This window comes from Oppia nitens, unplaced genomic scaffold (assembly GCF_028296485.1).
Source record: "Oppia nitens isolate AA-2021 unplaced genomic scaffold, nextdenovo-longstitch-racon4-pilon3 scaffold15_pilon_pilon_pilon, whole genome shotgun sequence".
Taxonomy (NCBI): Eukaryota; Metazoa; Arthropoda; class Arachnida; order Sarcoptiformes; family Oppiidae; genus Oppia; species Oppia nitens.
In genome coordinates this window covers 1,342,261-1,369,579 of record NW_026533194.1, presented here as the reverse complement: position 1 = coordinate 1,369,579, position 27,319 = coordinate 1,342,261, and the positions used below count along the sequence as shown (strand labels likewise).

Here is a 27,319-nt window from a genome sequence, read left to right as displayed (position 1 = left end):
TGTGTGTGTGTGTGTGTGTGTGTGTGTGTGTGTGTGTGTGTGTGTGTGTGTGTGTGTGTGTGTGTGTACTGTACTAACAATAGTGTTTAAATAAAAACCTATAACTCTAAGTGTAGATGCACTGGTAGATAGATGTATGTCTACACAAAATAATCGATTTTTTGTGTCCATACTGTGTTGGTCTATCCTCCCGTTCCCCTCCTCTCTATATTTTTCCGGATGGTTATGCTAGTTATTGGGTCATATATATATATATATATATATACAGTATAAGTCAAATAGCCATTTAGTACAGTTTACACATTACTATACAATTGATCCATACATATACACACATATACAGTATATATAGACACAACTAAATGGTCCCATTAAATGGATAGTCATTATCACATCACATCATCATCACATTTATACTGTAAATGTATTAAATGTTTAATATTATCAAATATGTTATACTGTATCTTATATATATTATATATATTTTGTTGTAGATGTATTAAACACATATACATAAACAAACTGTCATAAACATAACCAGAGACCCACACATAGATATTTATAAATAGGATTTATTAAGTACTGTATTATAATATATTAAATACTATATTTATAGTATGATATTATTAGTATAGCTAAAATTAATCAATGATTTTCTTGGTAATTATGAAATTAGTTGTAAAATATTATTTTTTATATACAAATTAAATATTAATATATAATAATATAACAATAATAATAATATATAATAAATATATATACAGAATATTCTGAATATATAGAAGTTTAACACATTTTTTATATTATATAATAAATTATTCAACATATGTAATGGATTAATGTGTAAATAATTTTACATATTTAAACAAATAATAATAATAATAATACAAAAGTATTGTAAAATTATATACAAATTTTTACACACAAATAAAAATTATTAGTAATAAATAGTGTCAATACAATTATAAGTTAAAATTGTACAGAAAAAATGTGTGCAAATGATCATTGATAACAAATATGATAACTAATAATAAATGTTTATAAATTAATAAATGTTATTATAAAATACATCACATCTATACATGTAATACATGTATCTATCAATCTATGAATTTTTTTTTAGTTACACAGTCTATAATCTCACACATAATTATTAGTTTTGTTTTTCTATAGATAATTCAACAACAAATATATTTAACATTATATATATGTATATATATATTGATATATTTTTTTGTTAATCCATATATATATATATATTTAAATCCTATTGTTGTCGATCACTGTAAGCCTAATATCATTTGTATTGCCAATAGACTGACTGCGGTCCTTATGGTTATCCGAAGCACCGGTATTATTGGCTTTCATTGTAGCTGTCGATGAGGTCAGACAGCCCAACAATGGCTCAGTAGTGGCACAGTTATCATCGTCATCATCATTATTGAGCTCATTATTATTATTATTATTGTTATTATTGGTCATCGGTGTCGACACCGCTGTCGACGATAAGGCAGTTGTTGTTGTTGTACTCAACATAGCTGTTGCCGACAATATATTGTTGTCGTTTTGTGGCTTATCCGACAACAGGATTGTATTGTTGGTGTTGATGGTCATACCTATCGATTGGTGACCATTACCACCACCACTACCACCATTCATACAGTGTTGTTGCTGTTGCTGTTTGATGACCCGGTGCCTCATTTCCATGGCCGCCACTGTCGAACAGTTAGCCCGAAAACAGGGCAACACTTGTTTGAATTCTTTGCGAAAATTTTCGTTAAGCCAGGCATATAAAAACGGGTTATAGCAGGTGCTGGACATGGCCACTGCGTGGGCTAATACAAAAAATGCACGCGAATAGCGCCAATAGGAGGCTGGGATGTAAAAGTCGTGTACCTATAATCAACAAAAAAAAAACAAACAAAAATAATAAATTAAATATTAAATACCAAAAAAACTAAATATAAAATACCAAAAAAAATAATAAATTAAATATTAAATACAAAAAAAACTAAATATTAAATACAAAAAAAACTAAATTTTAAATACCAAAAATACTAAATATTAAATACCAAAAAACTAAATTTAAATACCAAAAAATTAATGTTTAATTTTTTTCCTTACAAAATTATTTGTTAATAATTAATTAACTGGTAATTACAATAGATTTTTTGATAAAAAAATGTTTTAATTTATGTTTGAAAAAAAATCAAATTTTTTATTGATAATTAGTTATTTTATTGACAATTATTTTGTTTGTTTGGTTGTTATCGATTTATAAATAATATTATATAAATCATCTAATAGTTTTTTTTTAAATATAAATATTAATAATTAATTTGTATATTTTTTTAAAAATTTCAGTCTTTTTAGTTTAGATGTAAAAAATGTAAAATCTTTTTATAAAAACTATTATCTAATGTATAGTATTTTTGAAAAATTATATATAAAGTTTATATATATATATATAACAACAATGATAATAATAATAATAATAATTCAGATGAAAATAATAAATAGTTTGAGGAAATGGATGTCATTTATGGGTGCAATAAATATTGTGACAATTCTCGGGAAATGTGACTAATTTCAGGGTATTTTTCGACACAATTATTGTTATTATAGAATCTCTAACTATAATTATATACAGAATAATAATAATAATAATAAACAATATTAATATTAATTTTATTATTGTTATAATAATAACAATAGTAATAAAATATTGTACAACAAAATACGAAAAATTCTATAATAATAATAATTATTATTATTATTATATTATTGTTGTTTGATTATAATCTGTAAATTATTATCTATATTTTTTCGCAAGCATATAGTTATAGCTTAACTAACAATATACTGTATAATAATAATATAAATAAAATAATAATATTGTTTTATTATGGAAATAATAAATATATATACGGTATTATACAATATAAAAATATTATGTGAATATCACAATAATATTAAACACTTTATTCAATACTAATAATAATAAAATTAAAACTATTATCATAATAATTATTGTAATAATAATAAAATAATAATAATAATAAAACTGATTACCAGATTATAGCTGTTCAATGGTAGCCAAGATATGACAAATATGACGACCATCGAGATAAGCATACCGTTTGTTTTGCGGGTCCGTTCCCTTTCGATCTCTTCCCGGCGCATCGATACTGATCCGGGTCGGGCTCGGGCCCGATCCCAAAGTTTCCCGCACACCCGTACATAGCAAAACGTTATGATAACAAACGGTATGATAAACTGTAGTACCGATGTTGAGATGCCGAACGCCTTACGCGATTCATCGTAAGGCCAACGTTCCTCACAATAGGGTACCAGTCCAGGTGGTAGGTGGTCATCATCATCGATGTTGTTCATCATAGTATAGCCGCCACCGTCCCCACCACCACCACCACCACCGCCGCCAACAACACCAACATCGGTAGCAAAGTGCTCCAACTCCATGAATATACCGTACGGTAATGTTAGCAAACAAGCCGACAGCCAAATGGCCACAATTATCGATAGACAGACACGCATTTCCATACGGGCTTTGAACGGATAGATAATGACAAAGTAYCKRTCGATGGCTATTGACATCAATGTAAACGCCGATATGTATACCGAAACACCTGTAAATTATTTGTTTTTTTTGAACACAATTTTTATTTGTTCAAAAAAAAATTGTGAAAATAAAAGATAAATAATTTTTATTTTTGTTGAAAACTAATATTTTTTTWTATAAATTCAATTAATAATAATAAAATTATTTTATTTWTTTTTTTAAATTGTAAAAATTAGTATTAAATATACTAAAATATAATTTATTAATTAATCTATTATTATTATTATCAAATATTTATAATATACTAATTAATTTGTATTTTAATTTATAAAATAATAGTTAAAATAAAAAACATTAATTATGTTAGCCATTATAAAATTTATATACTGTATTAGTTAATTACAAAACAATTAAAAATAAATATTTATAACATTTTATAATAAAAACATTAAGTTAACAGAAATTAAATAAAATAATTTCTTTTTCCAACTAAAAAAACATTAATAAATTATTTATTTATTAATGTTTATTGAAATTATTAGTCTAATTAAATTTAACTAATTCATTTGGAAACTTATTTAATCATTTAGCTAACATGTATATGTCTTGATTGATATATAAATAAATAATTATATACTGCTTATATATTATATATATAWATTATATTTAATTAGACAAAATCATTATTTACAATTAAGATTATATAATAATAATAATAATAATAATAAAAGTATTTATTGTTTAAGTAATGGATTTTTGTCTATCTATCCTATGGTTTGCAATAATGACTTAATTTTAGTTATGTTTTCAGACAAATCATTAGGTCATTAGCCAACTCTCTCTCTCTCTCTCTCTCTCTCTCTCTCTCTCTCTCTCTCTCTCTCTCTCTACTACTAAAACTAAACTAATATTAAAGTAGACTAAATAAATATATATCTAAAAGTCTAGTTCAATGACTATAATAATTTTCAATTACTATCAATAATTTCAACAGGATTTTCACAAAAGTAAATGTATGTCTAGTAGAGATGGGCAAATTTTCTAATAAATTACTGTTTAGAAAATTTCTCAGGAATAAATTTCAAAAATTTAACTACTACTATGGGATCCCCATATCTTTAGCTATTATAATACTATAAATATATTAATGAGACATAATACTGTACATATAATATATATATTATACTCCCTATATAAATAATTATTATTATTTAATAATAATCAGTTTTGTAAAATTTTATTGACCTTTTTATTATAGTATAGTTTAGTATAATTAAATAAATATATTTTTTACTTTAATTAGTAATTTAAATACTAATACTAATATTTAATTATTACTTTTAAAAACAATGTTACAAGATAACAAATATAGAGAAAACAAAATTAACATGGGGATCCCATAGATAGAAATTTCTTTTAGAAACTTTCTAGAAATTTCTCTATTATTTTATAAATTTCTCTTTTTTGCCAACACTAATGTCTAGTCAGTCAGTCATTTAATTTTAGTAGAAAAATAATAATATCTCAATATATATATATATATATATATATATATATATATATATATATATATATATATATATATATATATATATATATATATATATACTGTATATATATATATATATATGTTAACAAAATAAAAGTGATAATAATAATAATAATACTTATATAAYGATGACACACAAAATCAGATTTATTATACAATACAATAGTATAGTAAGATTAATAATAATAATAAAATGTTAAAATAAAATTAGTAATTGAAAATTAAATTTTTGTCATAATAATAATAATAATAATAATAATAATTATTATTATTATTATTATTACAATATATGTGTCCAGACAGACATAACTTGTATTTAATTTATATTAATATTTTTATAATTTTATGACATTTATGTGTATTTACTTGTGTATTGTATGTTAATCTCTATTAATTTACAAAATATTTAATACAGTATTATTATTATTATTAATTTATATAAATAATAATTTACACTCAATGTGTTTGAGATGTCTCTAAAGATTATGTAATATAAAAATTATTTTTTAAAAATATTATAATTAGAAATTAATGTTATTATTTAAGCAAATTATTAAAATAAGTATTTTTATCTAAAATGATTAACATCTATATAAATATAAATCATTGTAAAAACAATAACAACAAAATTATTATGTAAACAACAAAAAATAATACAWATAATTTAATAATGCAAAATAAAATAAAAATAATAATGATTTTTTTTTGCCTAAAACATTAAACATAAAAAAATGTACTTTTAATATATATATAGCGGTATTACTGTATAAATATACGGTAGTATACTGTAAATAAATATAATTAAAATGAAATTATAGTAAAATATAATAATTTAAACACATATTAAGTGTAGAAATAAATTTATAGTTAGGTTTGAAAACKATTCAAATTATTTATTGATTGAATAAAAAAAATTAAATTAATTTCTATTAAAATGTATATAAAAAAATTTTTTTTTAAATTAGTAAAATAAGTTATTAAATGGTACATTAAACATAATAAATATTTAATTATTTAGATTTTTTTCAACTAGATTCTAGTATTAATATATATATAAATAAAATGTTTGCCATTATAAGTAAACATTATTGTCATATAATATAATGTTTATATAGTACTGTACTGTACTGTACATATATATATAGATTAAATCTAACATAAACATACATTTGAATTTATATTGCAAAGTTTGCATTTGAAAATAGGAAACTAAAAAAAAAATTAAAAGCAAATAAAGTATACTATCTTAACTTTTTTTAAAAAAAATTATAGTAAACTATAAACTTAACTTTACTAAAAATAAAGTTTACTTAAAATATATTATAAACAAAATAAAAAAAAGTAATCTTTTTGAAACATTTCATATATATATATATATATTATCTTAATATTTAATTTAAATAATATTACATTATTGAACTAAAAAAAACAATTAATATAAACATTAGCATACAAATTATAATAATTAATTTAATTTACTAAAAAATTATTTTTTAAAAAATTATTCAATATATTTTGCACACACATAAACAAACAAACAAATTATTCCTAAATTTAATTATTAATTACTAAATAATTACTATTAATAGTTTTAAAAAAATCATTTAACACAAACCCTGAGCGTATGGTACGAGATGACAGAGGACAGTCCCAAACACCCATTCCTTATAAGTGAGCAAATATAATGGTGTAAACGGTACGGCAAATACACATAGAAATATATCCGATAGTGCCAGATTAGTTATAAACCAATTGGTAACGGTATGCATGGATGAGTTACGCAATACTACATAGCATACCAGTGCGTTGCCGGCTATGCCCAAGAAAAATATCAATATATATAGGCCATAGAAAAACACTTTCAGCGCTACTGTATCGATATATTCGTACATTAGTCCGCCTCCCGAACCACCACCACCAGCACCTACACTACTAGCACTACCTCCCGRTGCGCCTAACAGTGATGGCTGATCAGTTATAGTAAAATTATAGTCATAGGGTATGCCAGTCAAATTAAATATGTTTGTCGATAGGTTTGTTTTGCGTATCATATCGAGTAGCATGGTCAGCTTATCAGTAGATARCCTGGACATTAACGTACTAATCATTGGTGGACTGTGCTGGGTAGTCGATTCCATATTGTTGTTAGTTAGTTATTTGATCCTGATAATTTATTAATTAATTTTRTTTGAATGAATTGTTCCAGTTTATAATTATTATTATGTCACTGCAATGATAATTATAGAAAAAATTATTTAATTAATTAATAATAAAATTCATCAATAATTGTATAGATTATTATTTTTATTATTAWTAATATATTTATATTGTGAAATATTTATGTAATTTTATTATATATATATATATAATAGTTATTTATTTTTGAATTATTATTTGATTTTATTTTTGGTATGTTTTAGAAATTTTTTTGTTTAATGTAATTTTTTTAATAACAWCAACAACAACAAAAATCACAACATTATTATATTTATAAATTATTAATTATAATATAATAGATAAAATTTATATTTAAATATTATATATATATATATATCTAACTAATTGAGATATTAATTATAGGTTAATCTYAGCAAAAAAAATCTATTATAAGTGGTTTAGAAAAACACAAATAAAAATAGTTTACACAATATTTTTGTACTGCAAATGATTTTTATCACACAATCATACGAGAAAATTATGTTATTTTAATTTTTATAAGCAATTTATAATTGACATTATCTCTTGTATAGATTAAAATAACAAACAATTTAATAATAATAATAATAATAATAACACGTACATACACACAGATTTGTTGTTAATTATAACTAATGTATATATATTTATATATATATATATATATATATATATATATTGTGTGATATTATTATATGATTTATGTATAAAATTTAAATTTGTTTCAGACATGACATTCAGACTATTTATGTTATTATTATTATTATATATATAATATTTTTGTTTTTGAAAAACATATGTCACAATATATTTTAATATTAATATTTAATTTAGTCAGATTAAACATTTTTCTTACATTTACAATATTTATGATTGCATTATATATATATATATATATATATATATATATATACAGTATATATACGGTATATATAATAAGTTTTGAGATTAACTATTGGGAAATATTTGAATGACATATTATTACGTAATATTGCACACATAACTAACTTTATTGTATAAATATTGTTAAATTTATTATTATTTAAATAATATTAGTTTATTAGTCAAAATTCTATAATAATATACTATATTTAATATAAATATTAATTTATTTCATAATTCTATAGTAAATACACAAAACTAATTTTACATTAATATAAACAATTTGTTATATAATTTTTTTAAAAATTATTTTTATATTTTCTATACTGTATAAGGTAATATAAGGAGATAATTGCAATAAATTCATAATAATTAATATTTATATTTAAAAAAAACTTTTTAAAGTTAAATTTCAATGTCATTTTTATCATCAAGTAGATTTTTATCTTTAAAATTAAAACTATAATTTTATTGTATTACATATATCTATAATAAGTACAATACAGTACATACATGTAGATTAAGTGAATAAGTCTATTTATATGTTAATATTATAAGTAGAAAATTTAATCTAATTAATTAATTAATTTTTAATAATTTTTTTAATATATATATATTCTAATATAAATTATATAAATAATTAATAAAAAGTAATCTATTTTTCTATTAAATTTTTATAACGATTTATTGTATCTATTAATAACACATTATATGAATATTGTATATCAATGACTAACGATTTATAGTATTTAATATGGATTTTCCAAGTGATAAATCTTTTCAATTAAATATTGATAAAATTAAATAATAATTTTTGATAAATTACATAATTTTTTGTTGTCATTAATCTTTAAAGTTTTATTTTTTAAGTTATTACACACTTAACAGAATATAAATTCATATCAATTAAATGCTATTTTTATTTTTAAAAATTTTATTAACAATATTTAGTATAGAATATTGTATATAAAAAATAATAGCATGTAAACTGTTGTGTAATTTATTTAATAATTTTATTTAATTAAAAATAAAACATATTAATTAAGTTAAAATTTTATTTTGATTTTTTAAATTACAAAATTTAAACTGAGGTTCAAAAAATGGTTAAAAAAACTAAACATAACAATGAAATAAATTTGGATTTATTTTGTTTTCTAAACAAAAAAAAAATAAATAAAAGATTATTCCCATATGTATTATCATTAAATAAAATACATAATATCTCTCTCTCTCTCTCTCTCTCTCTCTCTCTCTCTCTCTCTCTCTCTCTCTCTCTCTCTCTCTCTCTCTACTATCATTAACTTTTATTTTAATGAATAAAGTTATAATGTATTACTAAATAAAAAATAACTAAAATAATGGACAAAATCACTAATATCTGTTTGGATGAATCCACAAAAAATGTTATACACTATATAAATAAATAAAACAAAATCAAACTATAGTAATGATAGGCATAACATTGTATTAAATGACTGTTTTTTTATTTTTGTTATTGTTTTTTCACAACTATAAATATCAATAATAAAGTTATATAGTTTAGTAAAACAAAATATAAATCACTATTTTCTATATATATTTCTATATCTAACTCATCGCTAAATAATGTTTTTACATACATTATATGTATAAATACAATATATTAAATATAAAATAAAATAGTTTATTAAAATAAATGATCATAAACATAAATTTAAATTAAATATTTTGTTTTATTTTTTAATACTATATTAATTCTACTATTGAATAAAATATTTATATAATTATATATATCAATATATATATAATTAACAATATAATTTATATAACAATTTAAATAAATCGTTCAAATTTTATGTAATTTTCCAAAATAAAAACTAGCAAAAAATATTATTTAAAAATAATATTTATAATATTTAATTTAATTTTAATTTATTGTTTGTGTATTTTGTTTATTTGTGTATAATTTTAATAAATAAATAAATGTATATTTTTGAATATTAAATAATTTTTTTTAATTATGACAAATAATAATATATGTAATAATAATAATATGTTCACTAAAGTATATAAAATCTTAATATAAAAAAATTAAATTAAGAGTATTTTCTAAAATTAAATATTACAAAATATTTAAACAAAATTTAAATTATTAAAATTATTGAATATATATATAAACCAAAATTTTTTTATGATTTATTATTCACACTCAATCTTTCAATAAAAACACAATGAAAAAAAGTATTACACTATTTTTTTTTTGGTACAAATTTTATTGTTATTGTTATATAAAATAGACAAAAAAAAAGTTTTTTTATTGTCAGTTTTCAAGTTTGTGTGTGTGTTATTCAATGGTATGGGTATTATATGCAACAAACAAAACAAAACGGGTATTAATATAATATTAGAAAATCTCTTTTACTTTATTTAATATATTACATGAGGTTTAGTCAACGATAAAAACAAGATAATAAAAATCAATGTTTAAATCACTATAAAAATATATTTACAGTACATTGAATATACAGTATTATACTATACTATGCTATCTCTCTCTCTCTCTCTCTCTAAATATATATATATAATATATTGAATTGTTTAATACAGAATATTCTGTGTGTATTTCAATGCAAACAATACTAATAATAATAAAAATTATTTATCAATGAATTAAAGTTTATATAAGAAAATTGTTGTACACTTTATATGATATATATATATAATAGACTATATATTGGATTTAATTCAATTATTTCTATAGATTGTTGCTTATCTATTGATTAAAAAAAAAACTTTTTTTATTGGTATTATTATTTTCATAAAATTACTTTTTTTAGGTTATATTGTATTGGATAACAAGTTATTATAACCAAAAAAAACTATTATTATTATTAAAGCAAAATAATTATATTGTGTAATAAATATGATAACAATATTTACTATTATATTATACTGTATTATGTTTTTATAGCTCTCTCTCTCTCTCTCTCTTTCTTTCTATTAAATCTGTTATCTTTGGTTTAGAGAAAAATTAAAATATAATAATAAAAAAAATAAATAAATACAACGACAATAACTATTTTAATAGATTAATAATTTATTTGTTTACTAATAAATTTTAGTAGTTTTTTATATATATATATAGATAATACAGAAATTTAATAAATATTATATTATCTAAAACAATAAGGTAATCTAATATAAATATTAACAAAACAATAACAAAAAAAAAGTTGATAAAATATTAATATATAAAAAATATTTTCAGTATTTTATATATACAGTATATAAATAAGTTTTTATACAATATTATTTTTATAATATATAATAATAATAAATGTTAGTCATATACCAGTACATAGACATATACAGTATATATTAATAGATAAATCATTGTATTATAAATAAATAATTTTTTTTGTAAGATAATATTGTTATAAATAATTAATTTTAACTTATTATTGCAGGTATTATTATTATTGTTAATACTTGATATCTTAATTTTACATTTTTTAAAACTATATATTGTATTATTGAAATTATTATTTTTTAATGTATTAATATCGTAATACAATTATTATTCTCCCCTTAAATAAAATATAGTGTTTATATTAGATAAAATACTTAACTATTTTTTATATTTAAATTTTATTAAAAAATGAATAATTTATAAATTTTGTTTTTTAACTAACTATTGAAATATTAAAAAAATACAGTTTTATAATTTTATCCCATTATTGAGCAACTCATATAAATTGCAAACATTTATTTTATATAAGAAAATAAAAATATAGTTTATTTCTATTAATAATTTTAAATTTTTATAATAATAAAAAATGTTATTTGTTGAAAATAATTACAAAATTTTATTTATTTTTTATTATTACAATATTAGTGAAATATTTTGCAATTATTGTTAAAATGTATTTTTTCTATTGAAAAATATATATTTTTACAGTATTTTTTCCTAATCTCATAATAAGTTTAGAAAAATTTAATAATAATTTAATATTATATACTGTACTAATGCGACAATTTTATTTTTTATATAATAGTTTTAAAAAAACAATTTTATATAATCAAAAAGCAATCTTTAGTTTTTAATATTTTTTTAAACGATTATTTATTTTTTATTATTATTTTTTAATAAATTTTTTATTGAATAATTTTTTCTAAACTAGTAGAAATAATACAAATAAAAATTGTTTATTTTTTATAGCATATAATTGTTTTTATTTATTTATTTTTTTCTCAATTTAACACATAATAATTATTTTTTAAAAAAAAGATATTATATTATTCACTGCATTAAGTGTTGGCATAAAAAAATTAAAAGAAATTTCTAGAAAGTTTCTTAAAAATGTTAATTTTGTTATCCAAATATTTGTTATCTGTTTACAATATATTATAATTATTCAATAAAAATATTATTATTATTATTATTTAAATTAACAATTAAATTGAATTATGAATTAAAAATACTAAATAAAATTTTTACAAAACATATAATTACAATATTAATAGAATAGGAGATCTCATATTATAATAATAAAGTAAAATTTCAATATAGAATTTCGATAGAAATTTTCAATTTACACATCACTAACTGCACTAGTATTGAATATTATTTTTATTTTAAAAATAATATCAATAATACAAATATTTTTTGCAACATTAATTTTCAAAAAAAATAAAATTTTTCATCAAAATAATAAAACAATAATATTTTTTATTAATAAATGTTTATTGATTTATTGAGTGTAATATTTTATATATATATATATATTTAATAAATACGATTAAAATATCTAAATGTAAGTTAAAAAAAAACTTAACAACAATTTTCACGTCTATGTATTAATATTAATTTATCAATATTTTATTAATTAAATTATTTATTATTGTTATTAATATTAAATCACAATAGTCATCAATGTGATAATATACCCTGATAAGAATATCTTATTTTATATTATTATTATTATTAAAATTTTCAATATGTTATTGAAAAAGATAAATATATATATTTTTTAAAAATATTGAGAAATTTTATTTTAAGTATAGATATTAAATTGAAAGAGAGAGAGAGAGAGAGAGAGTGAGAGTGAGAGAGAGAGAGAGAGAGAGAGAGAGAGAGAGAGAGAGAGAGAGAGAGAGAGAGAGATTTATCCATACATATCGTACAAACAAATTGATAAAATATAATATTGAATACTCTATTATTAAGAAAAATAGATATATTATATAAATTTGAAAGATTATATTATATCAATATATTGTGTGTGTATATATACATACAGTATATATATTATATAGACTTTTTTTATTACGTTTTTTTTGTTGTTGAAAAATAGTGACAGAAAATAACCTATTTTTACCAATAAATGAGTAGTAATATAAAACACAATATTGTCTACTATTATATATATACATATATAATCTGTAAATTTAAATTTATATACTTTATATTTATTTTTTTCTCCGTATAAATTTATAATGATAAACATTTTTATATATATATATTGTATCTCATATATAGATACAATAAGTCAATACAATACAAGTTATTAGATATAATGATATATATTTTTTCTGGGAATTGCACTAATAATATGAAATACAAAAAACAATAAAATAAAAGATGAAATAAAATCTGTAAACAATATTAGATTTTTATGGAAAAAAACAAATACACTATAAATAATCTATTTTTTTTAAATATATATTTTACAATATTGAAAATAGTAATCATTGTTGGTTATATTTAGTATATTAGTATAAAATTGATAAAGTAAAATAAAATTTAATAGTTTATTATTGAAAATACATTAATTATAATTATAATAATTAATACTAATACAGCAAATGTTTTAAGTGTTTTTGATAAATTATAGCTAAATTATAACTTGATTAATAGTGATATTTAATATAAATACATTAATATAAAAAATTAATTATCTTTGATAAATGATTAAAGTAAATAAATGATGATCGTGATGATGCTGATTTTATTTATTTAATTTTATTACACTATACTAAAACAAATTTAAAAGATTTAAAAATATAATGTTTAATTTTAATTGAAATAATAAGTTAAAAAACTAGAAAATAATTTTGTTTTGAAAATTATTAGTTTGAATTGTTTTTGTTAATAAATTTTAAATTTAATTTAACATATCGTCTAAATCTATAGGTAATTATTCTATTGATTTATAAAAAATAATTTAATTAAATATAGTATCATAAATAATTGATAATAAGATTATCTTATATTATGCAGTATATTATTAATTTATAATACAGTATATAATATTAAAATGCTAATTATTCAAACATATAACACATAAAATATAAAATAAGATATTTATCTAATGTATAGCAAATACAAGTATAGTACATGTTTTAACGCAACTTATGTTACAATTTGCTAATAATTATAGTATATTTATTTAATACATAATTATTATAAATAAGACACGTTTAGTAAATTATTTAATATAAATTAATTATAATATAAACTAAATTAATTTACTAAAAAAAATTCACACTAAAATATTTAATCAATAAATTCTAAGTAATGTAACAATTTTTTTTTGCAACTTAATTAATTAGTCATTTTTATTAATGCTTGAAATGTGTTTTTACTGTATTTTATTTTTTTGTTTTTTTTTTGTTTCTTTATGTTTTATTTTTAACATTTATTTTCATCTATTAGTTGACAGCATTTAAATACATGACACACACATTAATATACATTTTGTTGTATGACATAATTAAATTAAAAATACCAAAAAAAAATTTGCACAATTTACATTTACAAATGTTATAGAAAAGTTATACAAATTATAAAAAAAAACATTACAAATAAATTTTCAATACTATTATTTAGAATCTCAATATACATACAAAAAAACAATTTGTTTTTTTTGCAAATAATTAATTAGTTTTTTCTCATGTGATGACAATTGGCTTAGATTTTTGTTTTTTTTTATTATTATTGTTTGTTGTTTAGTGTAGTTTAGTGTATATCAATATAATGAAAAACAACAAACAATTAGACAGACAATAGACAGTAACTAGAAATGGGATCTCTCTCTCTCTCTCTCTCTCTCTCTCTCTCTCTCTCTCTCTATGTATTTATGTATGAATTGTTTGTATTAATCGTTGAGGACAGGGATGTGTCGGCAACTAACTAACTAAAACATAAAGAGAGAGAGAGAGATTGCTGAGACTATTCCCAATATAATAATAATAACAATTAGTATTATTATTATTATTATTATTACAGTAATAACATGATAAAATACTTTTAACATCAATATTGTATATAATATTTTATATACAGTATATTAGTATAAATATTAATATATATATATATATATATTATAAACTTTGGACACTTAGATTTGGATACCCAGTGGACAGTTTAGATAAATTTTTTTTTTTTAAATCTATACAACAATCATTGGGTAGTACTGTACAGTAGATACAATGTAAAAGTAATGTTAAAGTAAAGTTAATGATCACACCATTACAGTATTATTATTATTATAATAAATTATTTAAACCCAATATGTCAAATAGCAATACACATAACAGTATAGTACAGTATTTTAGTATTGCATTTACAGTTATTTATTTATTTATTTTTGTTGTTATAATTTATTGTTTTTCTTTCATTTACCGACAATTTTTTTTGACATTTTGACTGCAAATCTCTATTAGGAATTTACTTTTTAGTTATCAAATCAATTCATTCATTATTTATACAGAAAGAGAGAGAGAGAGAGAGAGAGAGAGAGAGACCGGAATATTCTCTCTCTCTCTCTCTCTCTCTCTCTCTCTCTCTCTCTCTCTTTCATAGAGAGAAATAAGTGTTTAGAGACTATACTGCACTGGTATGTCATTTAACAAAATACTGGTTCCCAATAAATAAATAAAAATCAGGAAAAACACAAACAAACAAATAATAAATTTTGAGTTTGATTTTGATTTGTTGTCCATTGAATTTTTAGTAGTTTACAAAACTTTTGTTGTTATAAACAAAAATGATAAAACTTTTTTTTTGTTTTGTTGTTTAGTAATTTTCTCAAATTAATCCCTAAATTTTATTTTTATTAATCTATTTTTCATGATTCAAATCTATATAAATAATTTATTTTTGTTGTTTCAATAAATTATTAGTATATTAATATATATATATATATATATATATATATATATATATATCAATATTTAAATAATATTATTATAAATTGTGTGTATCATATAAAATAAAATTCATATAAAAAAAATTTACTTATGTTTATTATTATTATTTTTTTAATTATATTGTAGTTTTCATTGTTATATAATTATAATTTATATTAACTAAACTAATAATAATAATAATTAACTAACAAAATGCTACAATACTATTGTCAAATGAGACTATAAGTATAGTAACAGTATATCTATTTATTTTTTTTGTTGTTGAGAGGACAGGCATTTGACACCCATAAGTGTATTATCAAAAAAAAATAAATAACATAACGTATTGATCCCAGTCTTACACTTTTACACTATACTATTAGCTTATTTTTTTGCAACAATAAAAAAAATCAATACAAACAACAACAACAAAAATCACTGTCCAATCACTTTCATATATAACACTCAAAGTTTGTCTAATCATTAAATCAATATTAGTATCTCTTATTTTTGATGTTTGTTATCAAATCATTTTTAAGTAGAGTAGAGATAAAAAATTTTAGTGTATTTTTTTATACAGCAATAAAAAATTTAGTAATTTATTTTTTTTAAATGTATAAGAGTCATGTAGTTAACTATAGTTAACAATTTTGATTAACTAGAGTTATAAATCAATTGATAAAAATATCGTAATTTTTTTTTTGAAACTGTATAATAATTGTATTATAAATATATAATTCAATTAAAAAATGATTACCGTAGTTTTATATTATATAAAGTAGTTAAATATTTAATTTTCCAATCAATTAGATTATAAATATACTGTATATATAATAATTTAAATATTAAATTAAAGTTATGCAATAAAATTTATTATTAATATTATTAAATTTAAAAAAAAATTTCCACTACAATCAATTTTATTCAACAACAAAAAAAACAGTTTTAATTTAATATGTTTAGATTTTTAGACAACACAAAAATAATAGATAACAAAATAATAATAATATACACAAAATAAAAGTTTTTTTTATTTTATTGTAATATATTCAACAATAACCGCAACAAAAAATCTCAAATATATTTGATAAGTTTGTATTGTTTAATACTGTATTATACTATTGTGTATAAATAAATAATAAAAACAATCATTCAAAAACAAAATTAAATTGATTTTGATTTTATATTATATAAACGTATATATCTATACCTATATATATATATATATATATATATATATATATATTTTAATTAAATTATATGAAAACATTTGATATATACACAGAAAATTGATTGCATTTATTGCAAACAAACAAACAAATAAATAATATTATAAAATATTCAGTCAATTGGCATAATATTAGTTTAATATTATTAAAACCAGTATAACATGTGTGTGTTATATGCAAAAACATTTTCAAAATTTAAATAATAAAACACTTTTTTCGTAAATATAAAACATTGAAAATTTTGTTTTTTAGAAAAAAAACACAAAATTTAATATAAAGTTTATATACTAAGCTATGTTAAAAGCTATATAAAATTTAAGTTGTTTTATTTTTATTATTATTGTTTGTTTGTTAATAAAAATTTATTTAAATTATTTTATATACAAAACAAAAATGTCAATGTATGCTATGTTTAATATTTTTTTTTTAAAAATTTATTTATACTTTAGTAAAAATATTTTTTTAATCTATACTACTAGTAGTAGTAGTAGATACTGTATTATATGATAAAATATAAATATTTATGTAAATTATATATAATTTTATATATTGATATTATGTATTTCATATATGCATTATTTTTATATATATATATATATTTATACTATATATTATAAATAAAAAAATATTTTTCTTAATAGTTTTTATTATAAATCTCTATTTTATATTAATATTTAAATAACTATATTATATAAATAGTTTTTTTCTTATACATATTTAGATAAAAATTTCTTATTTTATATAAATAGATAATAAATACTATTTTAAATACTATTACCAAAATTTTATGAGCAAAATCATATAATCAAGTTTAAGTAACTTTTAATGTATGCAATATATTTATTTTTATAATATATATACTAATATACAGTGTATATATATATTATAAATCCAATTTTATGAGTTATTTTTAAAAAAATATTATCTAAAAAAATGTTTTAATAATATACAGTTATATAGAGTACTATAAATATAATTTATTTAAATCTACTTTATACTACTACTATAGTATATTGCATGTATAAAATGCAAATAAATAAATAACTAAAATTATTTTTGATATAATATTTACAAATATTGAATAAATAAATAAAAAAGTTTTGTTTTTATTATTGTTGTTGTTTATATACTGTATAATTTTAATATTTATTTTGTATTGTATTATTTTTTTTGTAACAAATAAATTGTATATTTTTCATGTAATCCCTTTAAAAAAACAATACTATAAATATTACAATATATTATATAACTTATATTTACATATTTATGGTAAATATGTTTTATTATTTGTGGATTTATCTCTTTATTTTGTGTTTATATAATATATTCAAAAGTTACTTTAATTTTTCAACTAAATATTAAATATATACTTTTTTTTAAATATTTAAATACTAAATAATTATTGTATTAAATGTTGTTATTATTAATATAAATTTACTTATTATTTGACAGTTAAGTAAACGCCTAAACATTTATTTTTTTAAGAAAAATTATAAAATAAAATAGATTTTAAGTACTAACATAAAAATTTCTATTAACAAATTAGTATAAATTAGTTAGCATTAAATATAAAAAATTTTAGTATATAAATATTGTACAAAAAAATTGACTTTTATAAAAAAAGATGAATTTATTTTCTAATGTATTTTGTGATTTTATTTTAGTTTTTATTAGATATATTTTTTATAATTAGTGATGATTTTTTTATGTATGTTTAAATCTTTTACGCCCATTACTTAACATAATTATAAAGTTTATTAATAATGCTAATGCATACATACACACACACACACACAAACACACACACACACACACACACACACACACACACACACACACATAGACCCACATACACACACATAGACACACACACATACATACAATCACAAACTCATTCACAGACATTCAATACTTTTAGTTTTTAATCCTTAAGTATTTTTTTAAACAACAAAAAAATCACAAATATGTAGTATTTTTCTTAGTATTTAATGACTTAGAAATACCGTAAATGAGTGTTTTTTTAAAAAATGTGCAAAAAAATAAAATATAAAGAAACACTATAAACACTACATTATATAAAAATTATATATATATAGTTTATATCATGTACAGTAGTTACAGTTATAAATACTATGTTTTTAAAGTAAATTATATCTATATATATATATATATATATAKATAACTATTTTCTTACCGTATTTTGATTGTGGATTTAAAAATTTTTTTAAAAAGAAATTATTATATATTTCTCCGTTTGAAATATAATACTCTTATATATACTTTTTCTTTAACAACACTAACAACCAAATAACACAACACTAATGTGTGAAATAAAAAACTGTGATTTTATTTTTTGGTGATTTTGTTGGTTGTCTTTCAAATCGGATGTCATTGAAAAAAACAACAGTCAGTCAGTCATCTAATGGATTGCACTGTACTTTGCGTTTTGAGATTTTTATTTTAGATTTTTTTGTTTGTTTGTTTGTTTGACATCAACTGTAATGATAGAGAAAACTGAGAATAAATACATATAGATTTAATGTTAAATATGTTTTATCGATATAATGTAGAAATATGTTTTTATTTTCTATCAATAGATTTTTGTTTGCTATTACTAATGTGTATGTGTATGTGTATGTGTATGTGTATGTGTATGTGTATGTGTATGTGTATGTGTATGTGTATGTGTATGTGTATGTGTATGTGTATGTGTATGTGTATGTGTATGTGTATGTGTATGTGTATGTGTATGTGTATGTGTATGTGTATGTGTATGTGTATGTGTATGTGTATGTGTATGTGTATGTGTATGTGTATGTGTATGTGTATGTGTATGTAAAATATTTTTATTATAAATACGGTTATTTATTATTTAACGGTATAAATGTATCTATGATTTAACTTTTAAACTCTGTATAATTAATGTATATATTTTGTTTAAAATTTGTTAAAAATGTCACCAGAAGAAAAAACATTAATAAAAGTCAAAAAATTTTGTTTGTCAACTATAACACTAATATTAAATATAATAAATGATAACAAAAGAAAATTAATATATAATATTTAATAATACATGTATAATATCTTATAAACTAAAAAATAAAATAGCGTTTTGTTTTTGTAAACTAATTAGATGTCAATAATAATTAACTTTAATTTGTTGAAAATCTGTATCATATTTATACAGATCCTGTTTATTGTCAATATATAACAGTATATAAAATAATAAAATTTTTGATGTATTTATCAAAAAAAATTAAATAAATTTTTCGGATAAATACATCAAAATTTTTATTATTTGCTGTATTATTATTATCATTAATATAATGTAATATTTTATAAGTCAAAAAAAATTTGTTGATACAATCAGTTTATGTTTTTTATCACTAATTTGTACACACAAAAAAACTACAACAACAACAAAATTGTTTGATACTTATCAACAATGGCTAGCAATTTGTTATTTTAATTAAGCTTATATTGCAAAAATAAAATTTAAGCACAAATTAACAACAATAATTATACAAGCTAAATTAAAATAACAACAAAAAATTTTGTTTGGTTATTCAAAACAAAACAAAAAAAAGTTAAAATGCTATTAAAAAAATAACTATAAAGTCTAAGGTAATAATGTTTAATAGTTTTGCGTAATTATAAAAAAATAAACTTTTATTTTTTGCTGATTTCTATAAAATACTAATAATAATAATAATTAGCAAGTTTTAAGTATTATTATTATTATAATTATTTTTTTGTTAAGTATCATTATTATTTTAGGTTTACATCATTAATATACAATATATATATATATATATATATATATATGTATCAAAATTTATAATATTAATTATTCAACAACAAAAAAAAGATTAAAATATTATTATATCTATTGTATTTAATACAGAACTATAGATTAACGAAAAACCATAAAATTTCCAATTAGTAAAATGTTAAACATATATATATAATAATAATTATTATTATATATATAAATCAATTGCAGTCCCAATAATATCCATCTAATTAATACAGTAATTATTTTTATAAAAATTAGTTTAGACAACTTAAATGAAAAAAAAGTTTTTAATGATTGAACTAAACATTATTATGTGTTTTATAACTAAACATTATTTTTATAATGATAAATAAAAAAATTAAAAAAATAGTAAATGTATTGTATTTTTCTACATACCGTATATTTACAATACAAATATAAAATAAATTGCAAATATTTATTTAATAACAATTACTTATTTTAGTTTAAATTATACCCAATATTCATATAGATTGCAATGTATGTATAAAAAATTGCATTGATTTTAAAACTAATTAATAGCAAAATTATTTAATTATATTAATTTATTCATCAAAATTTATTATCAATAGATTCAATGATGAAAACTTAAACAAACGTAAAACACATTTTTTAAAAAACATTTTATTAAACAAAACTATGTTTTTAATTTTGTTTTATAAAACACTAACTAGTTTAATGTAAACAACACATTGTTTTATTATTATAATAATTATTTTTATAATTTAAATAATTTTATTATACAGTAAACTAATACACAGTTTTTCTCAAATTTGCTAAAGTGTTAAAAAGTTGGTAATATATCTTTTTTTACAAATTATTTATTGATTATATTTAAATTTTTAAAAAATATAATAATTTGTATTTTAATTTAGCAAGTTTAGTATTTTTTTAAAAATATATATAATATTAATAATAGTTTTTAATAGATAGATAGATAGATATTTATATCAATATTTTTACAACTATTTTGATAACAATATAGTTTATCAAAATATATTTTTATTGTTATTTCAAAATCAATAGTTCAAAATAAAATATAAAATTATTGGCAAATAAACTATTATTATTATTAAATTATTTATTTACTCAACCAAATACAATACACTAATATTAATAATAATAATAATAATTGTGAAATAGTTTGACAAAACTATACAATACATACCACATCACTACAAAAGTATAACTATTATTGTTATTATTATTATTACTACAATTGGCCTTAAGTTAGAAAATTTGATATTTATTGTTGACTTATAATTATATATATATATAATTTTTTTTTTCGCTTAATATGTTTTCATTCCCTTTCTCTCTCTCTCTCTCTCTCTCTCTCTTTCTAATAAAGTTTTTTGTTGTGTTGGGTGATATATAATATATATTTTTCTACTATATGTGATAGGTTAATTCATTGGTAAATTTAATATATATATATATAATTTATATATATGGTTGGATTAATATAAATTTATATACAGTATATACCTGTACACTATAAAGCTTTACACATTGAGCACATAGTATGTATCAATATATCAAATAAAAAAGCAGTTTATATATATTCTGTATATAAATATAATATACGATATTTTTATGATAACAAAAATATAGTATAGCAATTATATACAGTATTATAAGATATATATATATATATTGATATATTATTATAGTGTAGGAGTTTCAGTATGTGTGTGGATTGTAATATATCAATATAATAAGTGTGTGTGTGATTGTGTGTGTGTGTGTGTGTGTATGTGTGTGTGTGTGTGTGTATGTCTATGTGTAATGCTGTATTAAGTGTATACTATATTGTCTATTAGACCACAAATAATAATAATAATAATTAGTCTATTCAATGGGACAAATGAAATATATCTTATTTATTGTATATATCATAGTATACTGTACTTTATATACTGTATATATATACAGTAGGTTTATAATAAAGTATATTATATTGACACAGTGTATGTATAGTAATCTAATTATTTTTTGTTGTTATGTATTATTAATATCAATATCAACAATAAATTAAACAATAATTAATAATTAGTATAAAAATAATTAATTTTGTCAATTAATTTTAATTGTCAAAAAAATCAATATGGTTTTTATTTAAACATTGTTTTAAATAATTAATTATTGTTATTCAGTATATATACAATATATATAGATTTACAGTATATTTATATCCAAAAAGTATAATCCAAAAAAAATCAATCATAAGTTATTGAACATTGAAAATATAAATCATAGGTTAAGTGCACTATAATAAATTAAATACAATTTATATATTACACTATTATATATAATATACGATATATTGATATTAATATTATTATTAAGTTTATTTAAGATTAATATTACGCATATTACTATATAACTGTATTGATTATTACATGTATAATATGGTGTATGTAAATGTTTAGTTTTGACTTAATCTAATATCAATATCAATATATTTAATATATATATATATATATATATATAAATTTATATAAGATTAAAATAATTCAATATACAATTATTAATACATATTAAATCATATACTATAGTATATACAGTACAGTATAACTGTACTAATAATCTAATTTATAAACAAAGTTAAATATTAAGCCATATTTACATATAATTTCTATGTCATTAAGTATTTATTTATTTTTTTATTAAAAATATACAACTTTTAGATATAGATATTATATACACTACAATACTAATGCTTATTATATCTCAATATCTATATAATAATTATTTATTAATAAAAAATTTTCAAAAAAAAACAGTATAAATAATAATATAACAATTTGTGTATTAATTTATGTTAATCAAACACTATATTAAAGTTTTTTTTAAAAATAAATAGTTATGCATTATGCGATTTAATTTATCAATTAAAAAATTATATTATTTGTTAGTTATTATATTTATCATATTATAATTAAATATAGAGTTTAATATAGCTTTTAATGATTTTTTTAAAAAAAATTAAATGTAAATGTAATAGAGATTATTGTATTTTAAAAAGCAAATAATAAGTTTTTAATAATTAATTAGAAATAAATAAAAGTTTGTTAAACTGTAAAATAATATATTAATGACTTTTAGATTTGAAAAATTTCTATAAATAAATAACAAAAAAAATTATTATCACATAATAAAATCAATATATTATACAATCTAAGACATTAATAATGTTATTATAGTTCAAATGTAATTATGCAAAAAAATTGTTATTGAAAATAATTATAATACAATCAATATTATTACAAATTATTTTTATAGAAATAAATTAATACAATATAAATAGTTTTATTTTGTTAAATTAAAATATAAGTTAAATTTAATCATTAGATTACATATAACCCATAATTAAAAACATCATTTGACCGCAAATATAGAAATATTCAAACAATTCATAGGAAGTCATTGGAAATAAATCCAAACAATAGAAACCAATTGATGGACCCAATAGTCGTTCATTGAATTGCAATAGTTTTAAACGTATAGTTAGCCGTAGATTAGGATTACGGGCTAAATAACTATAGATTAGATTAAGTGGTTTATGGGCCCAATTGTTAATACGTGAACAGCTTATAGTTGAAATTAATAATAATGTAACGGCAAATGTTAGGCAATATATTGTAAATAATTTAACAAATCTATTGGATTCACTGTGAAATGATCCATAAATATTGAATAATATGGGAGGCGTTACAAAATAATATAATAAAAATACAATCCATTTCATTAAATCATTGTTTAAATCGCTAATAATTATACATATTTTATTATGATCTCTAATTAACGATAATATATAATCTTGTTGTTGATTTTTATATAGTAAATTACAAGTGCTATTATTATTATTATTATTATAATTATCATTTCTAGCATTAAATTTGAACATGGTCATATCTAAACTAGTATATAATTTAGAAAATTTAATACAAAAATATTTTGATCCACCATATATTACTGGAAATGATATATAAATCATACTGATACCTTTAACTATGAATACTAAATTCATTAATATACTAATAATTAGTATAATAAAAGTGCTTGCTGAATTATTGATAAAATTATAATATAAATAATATGCATAAAACAAAATTAGCATAGTCAACAGTGATGTCAAATAAATCATCTGATTTTGTATATATTTAGTAAATATAGTCAAATTTGAAACTAATTTTTTATAATTGTTGTTATTTAATTGATTGTATTTTAATTGATAAATATATTGAAAACATTTAGCCGAATGCGTTAAATCTAAATAATGTATAAAACAGCTGCCAATAAATGTATTCAAACAACAAAAAGTTTTAAATATCGATATGAGTGTTGAATTTGTTAATAGATAAGTTGGATCACAGAATAATTCATTTATCCATTGCTTAAATAATTATAAAAATGATTTTAAATATGTTTAATATTTATAAAAAAAAATTTATAAATAAATAATTAATAATAGACTTACTTTATTAACATATAAAATAGCGGCAAATTTTATACAATTCAAAAACATTACAAAATCCAATAGTATTGCTATAATTATGCGCCATTTGTTTGGAGTTTTACCCCCAATATAGCTATCAATATCGGGACTAATTATTATATAAAATTTTCGACCAATGCGTTCAAATCGTTCAATTAGTTGTTTATAGTTTACATTATTATTAGTATTATAATCAATTGGAAATACCATATTATGTTTAAACCGATTAAATTTAAGTTTTCTCATATAGTAAACTAATAACTTGATAATAAAATAATAGATATTTAATAATAGTTTAGTCAATTTTAATAGTACCATGTTGATAAATTTATATATAATATTGTAGTGTATATATATATATATATATTATAATATTATAGTAATCTCTAAGTTATAATTATTATTACTATATTTTTTTATAGTAAACTTAAATATCATTATTATTATAATTTTTAAGTATTCAAGTGAACTAATGTTTAATAATTATATAAATAATTATATAAATAATTATATAAATAATTATATAAAGTTAACTAAAAGTTATATTTTTATTAGTGAATAATGTTTTTATTTCGTGTAAAATTATATATAATTTATTTTTGTTTAATTGAACTTTATAAAATTGTGCAATTAGATTTATTTGATATTTATTTAGTGTACACCTATATATTTATTATTTATAACTTATAACTAATATAACTAAATTATTTGTATTATTACAATTACATTATACAATGTTATAACAGGTTAAATGTAATTAAAAAAAATAAATACAATTAATATTAATACTATCTATTGATTGTTTAATTTTTGAAATGATTTACATTAAAACTATAAGACCTACATTATTATTGATTAGATTATAATTAATTTTCAATTTATATAAATATTCAATTAATTTTTTAATTAAATAATTAAAATATTTTGATAACAATTTACAGAACATTTTCAATATTAATTAATTATTTTAATAATTTATTTTATATTGTTAATTATAATTATAATTTCTATTGCCAAATATTATAAACAAATATTAATGTTTTCAATTATTGAGTTTATAATGATTTTTTATATAAATGTAAATGTAACAAGCACAAATATTAAGACTCTAATAACTTAAATAGAAATAAAATAAAAGTTTGTTAAACTATAAAATAAATATTAATGACTTTTAAATATCTATAAATATAAGAAATTATTTTTATTAATAGATAATTAAATCAATACATTAAACAGGTTATAACAATCTTAAAGTTCAAATGTAATTAATCAAAATAAAATTATAGATTTATTATAGTTTTTTTAATGATTTTTTTAATAAATATTTATACTATATTAATAGGGTTTTTTTGTTATATTAAATTATAAGTTAAATTGAATGATTAGATTATATATAACC

At 18.2% G+C, this 27,319-nt stretch overlaps 1 protein-coding gene across 1 annotated transcript; it reads right to left on the bottom strand.

Moving 5' to 3' along the window:
- Positions 1-1,260: 1,260 nt before the first annotated feature.
- On the bottom strand, positions 1,261-7,280 carry LOC128964975 (prolactin-releasing peptide receptor-like). The gene is made up of 3 exons (XM_054311631.1): positions 6,745-7,280; positions 3,073-3,647; positions 1,261-1,896 (listed from the first exon to the last, which is right to left on the bottom strand). The coding sequence occupies exons 1-3, from the start codon at positions 7,265-7,267 to the stop codon at positions 1,261-1,263; spliced, it is 1,734 nt and encodes a 577-aa protein (XP_054167606.1). The 5' UTR covers positions 7,268-7,280.
- Between the last annotated feature and the right edge of the window lie 20,039 nt (positions 7,281-27,319).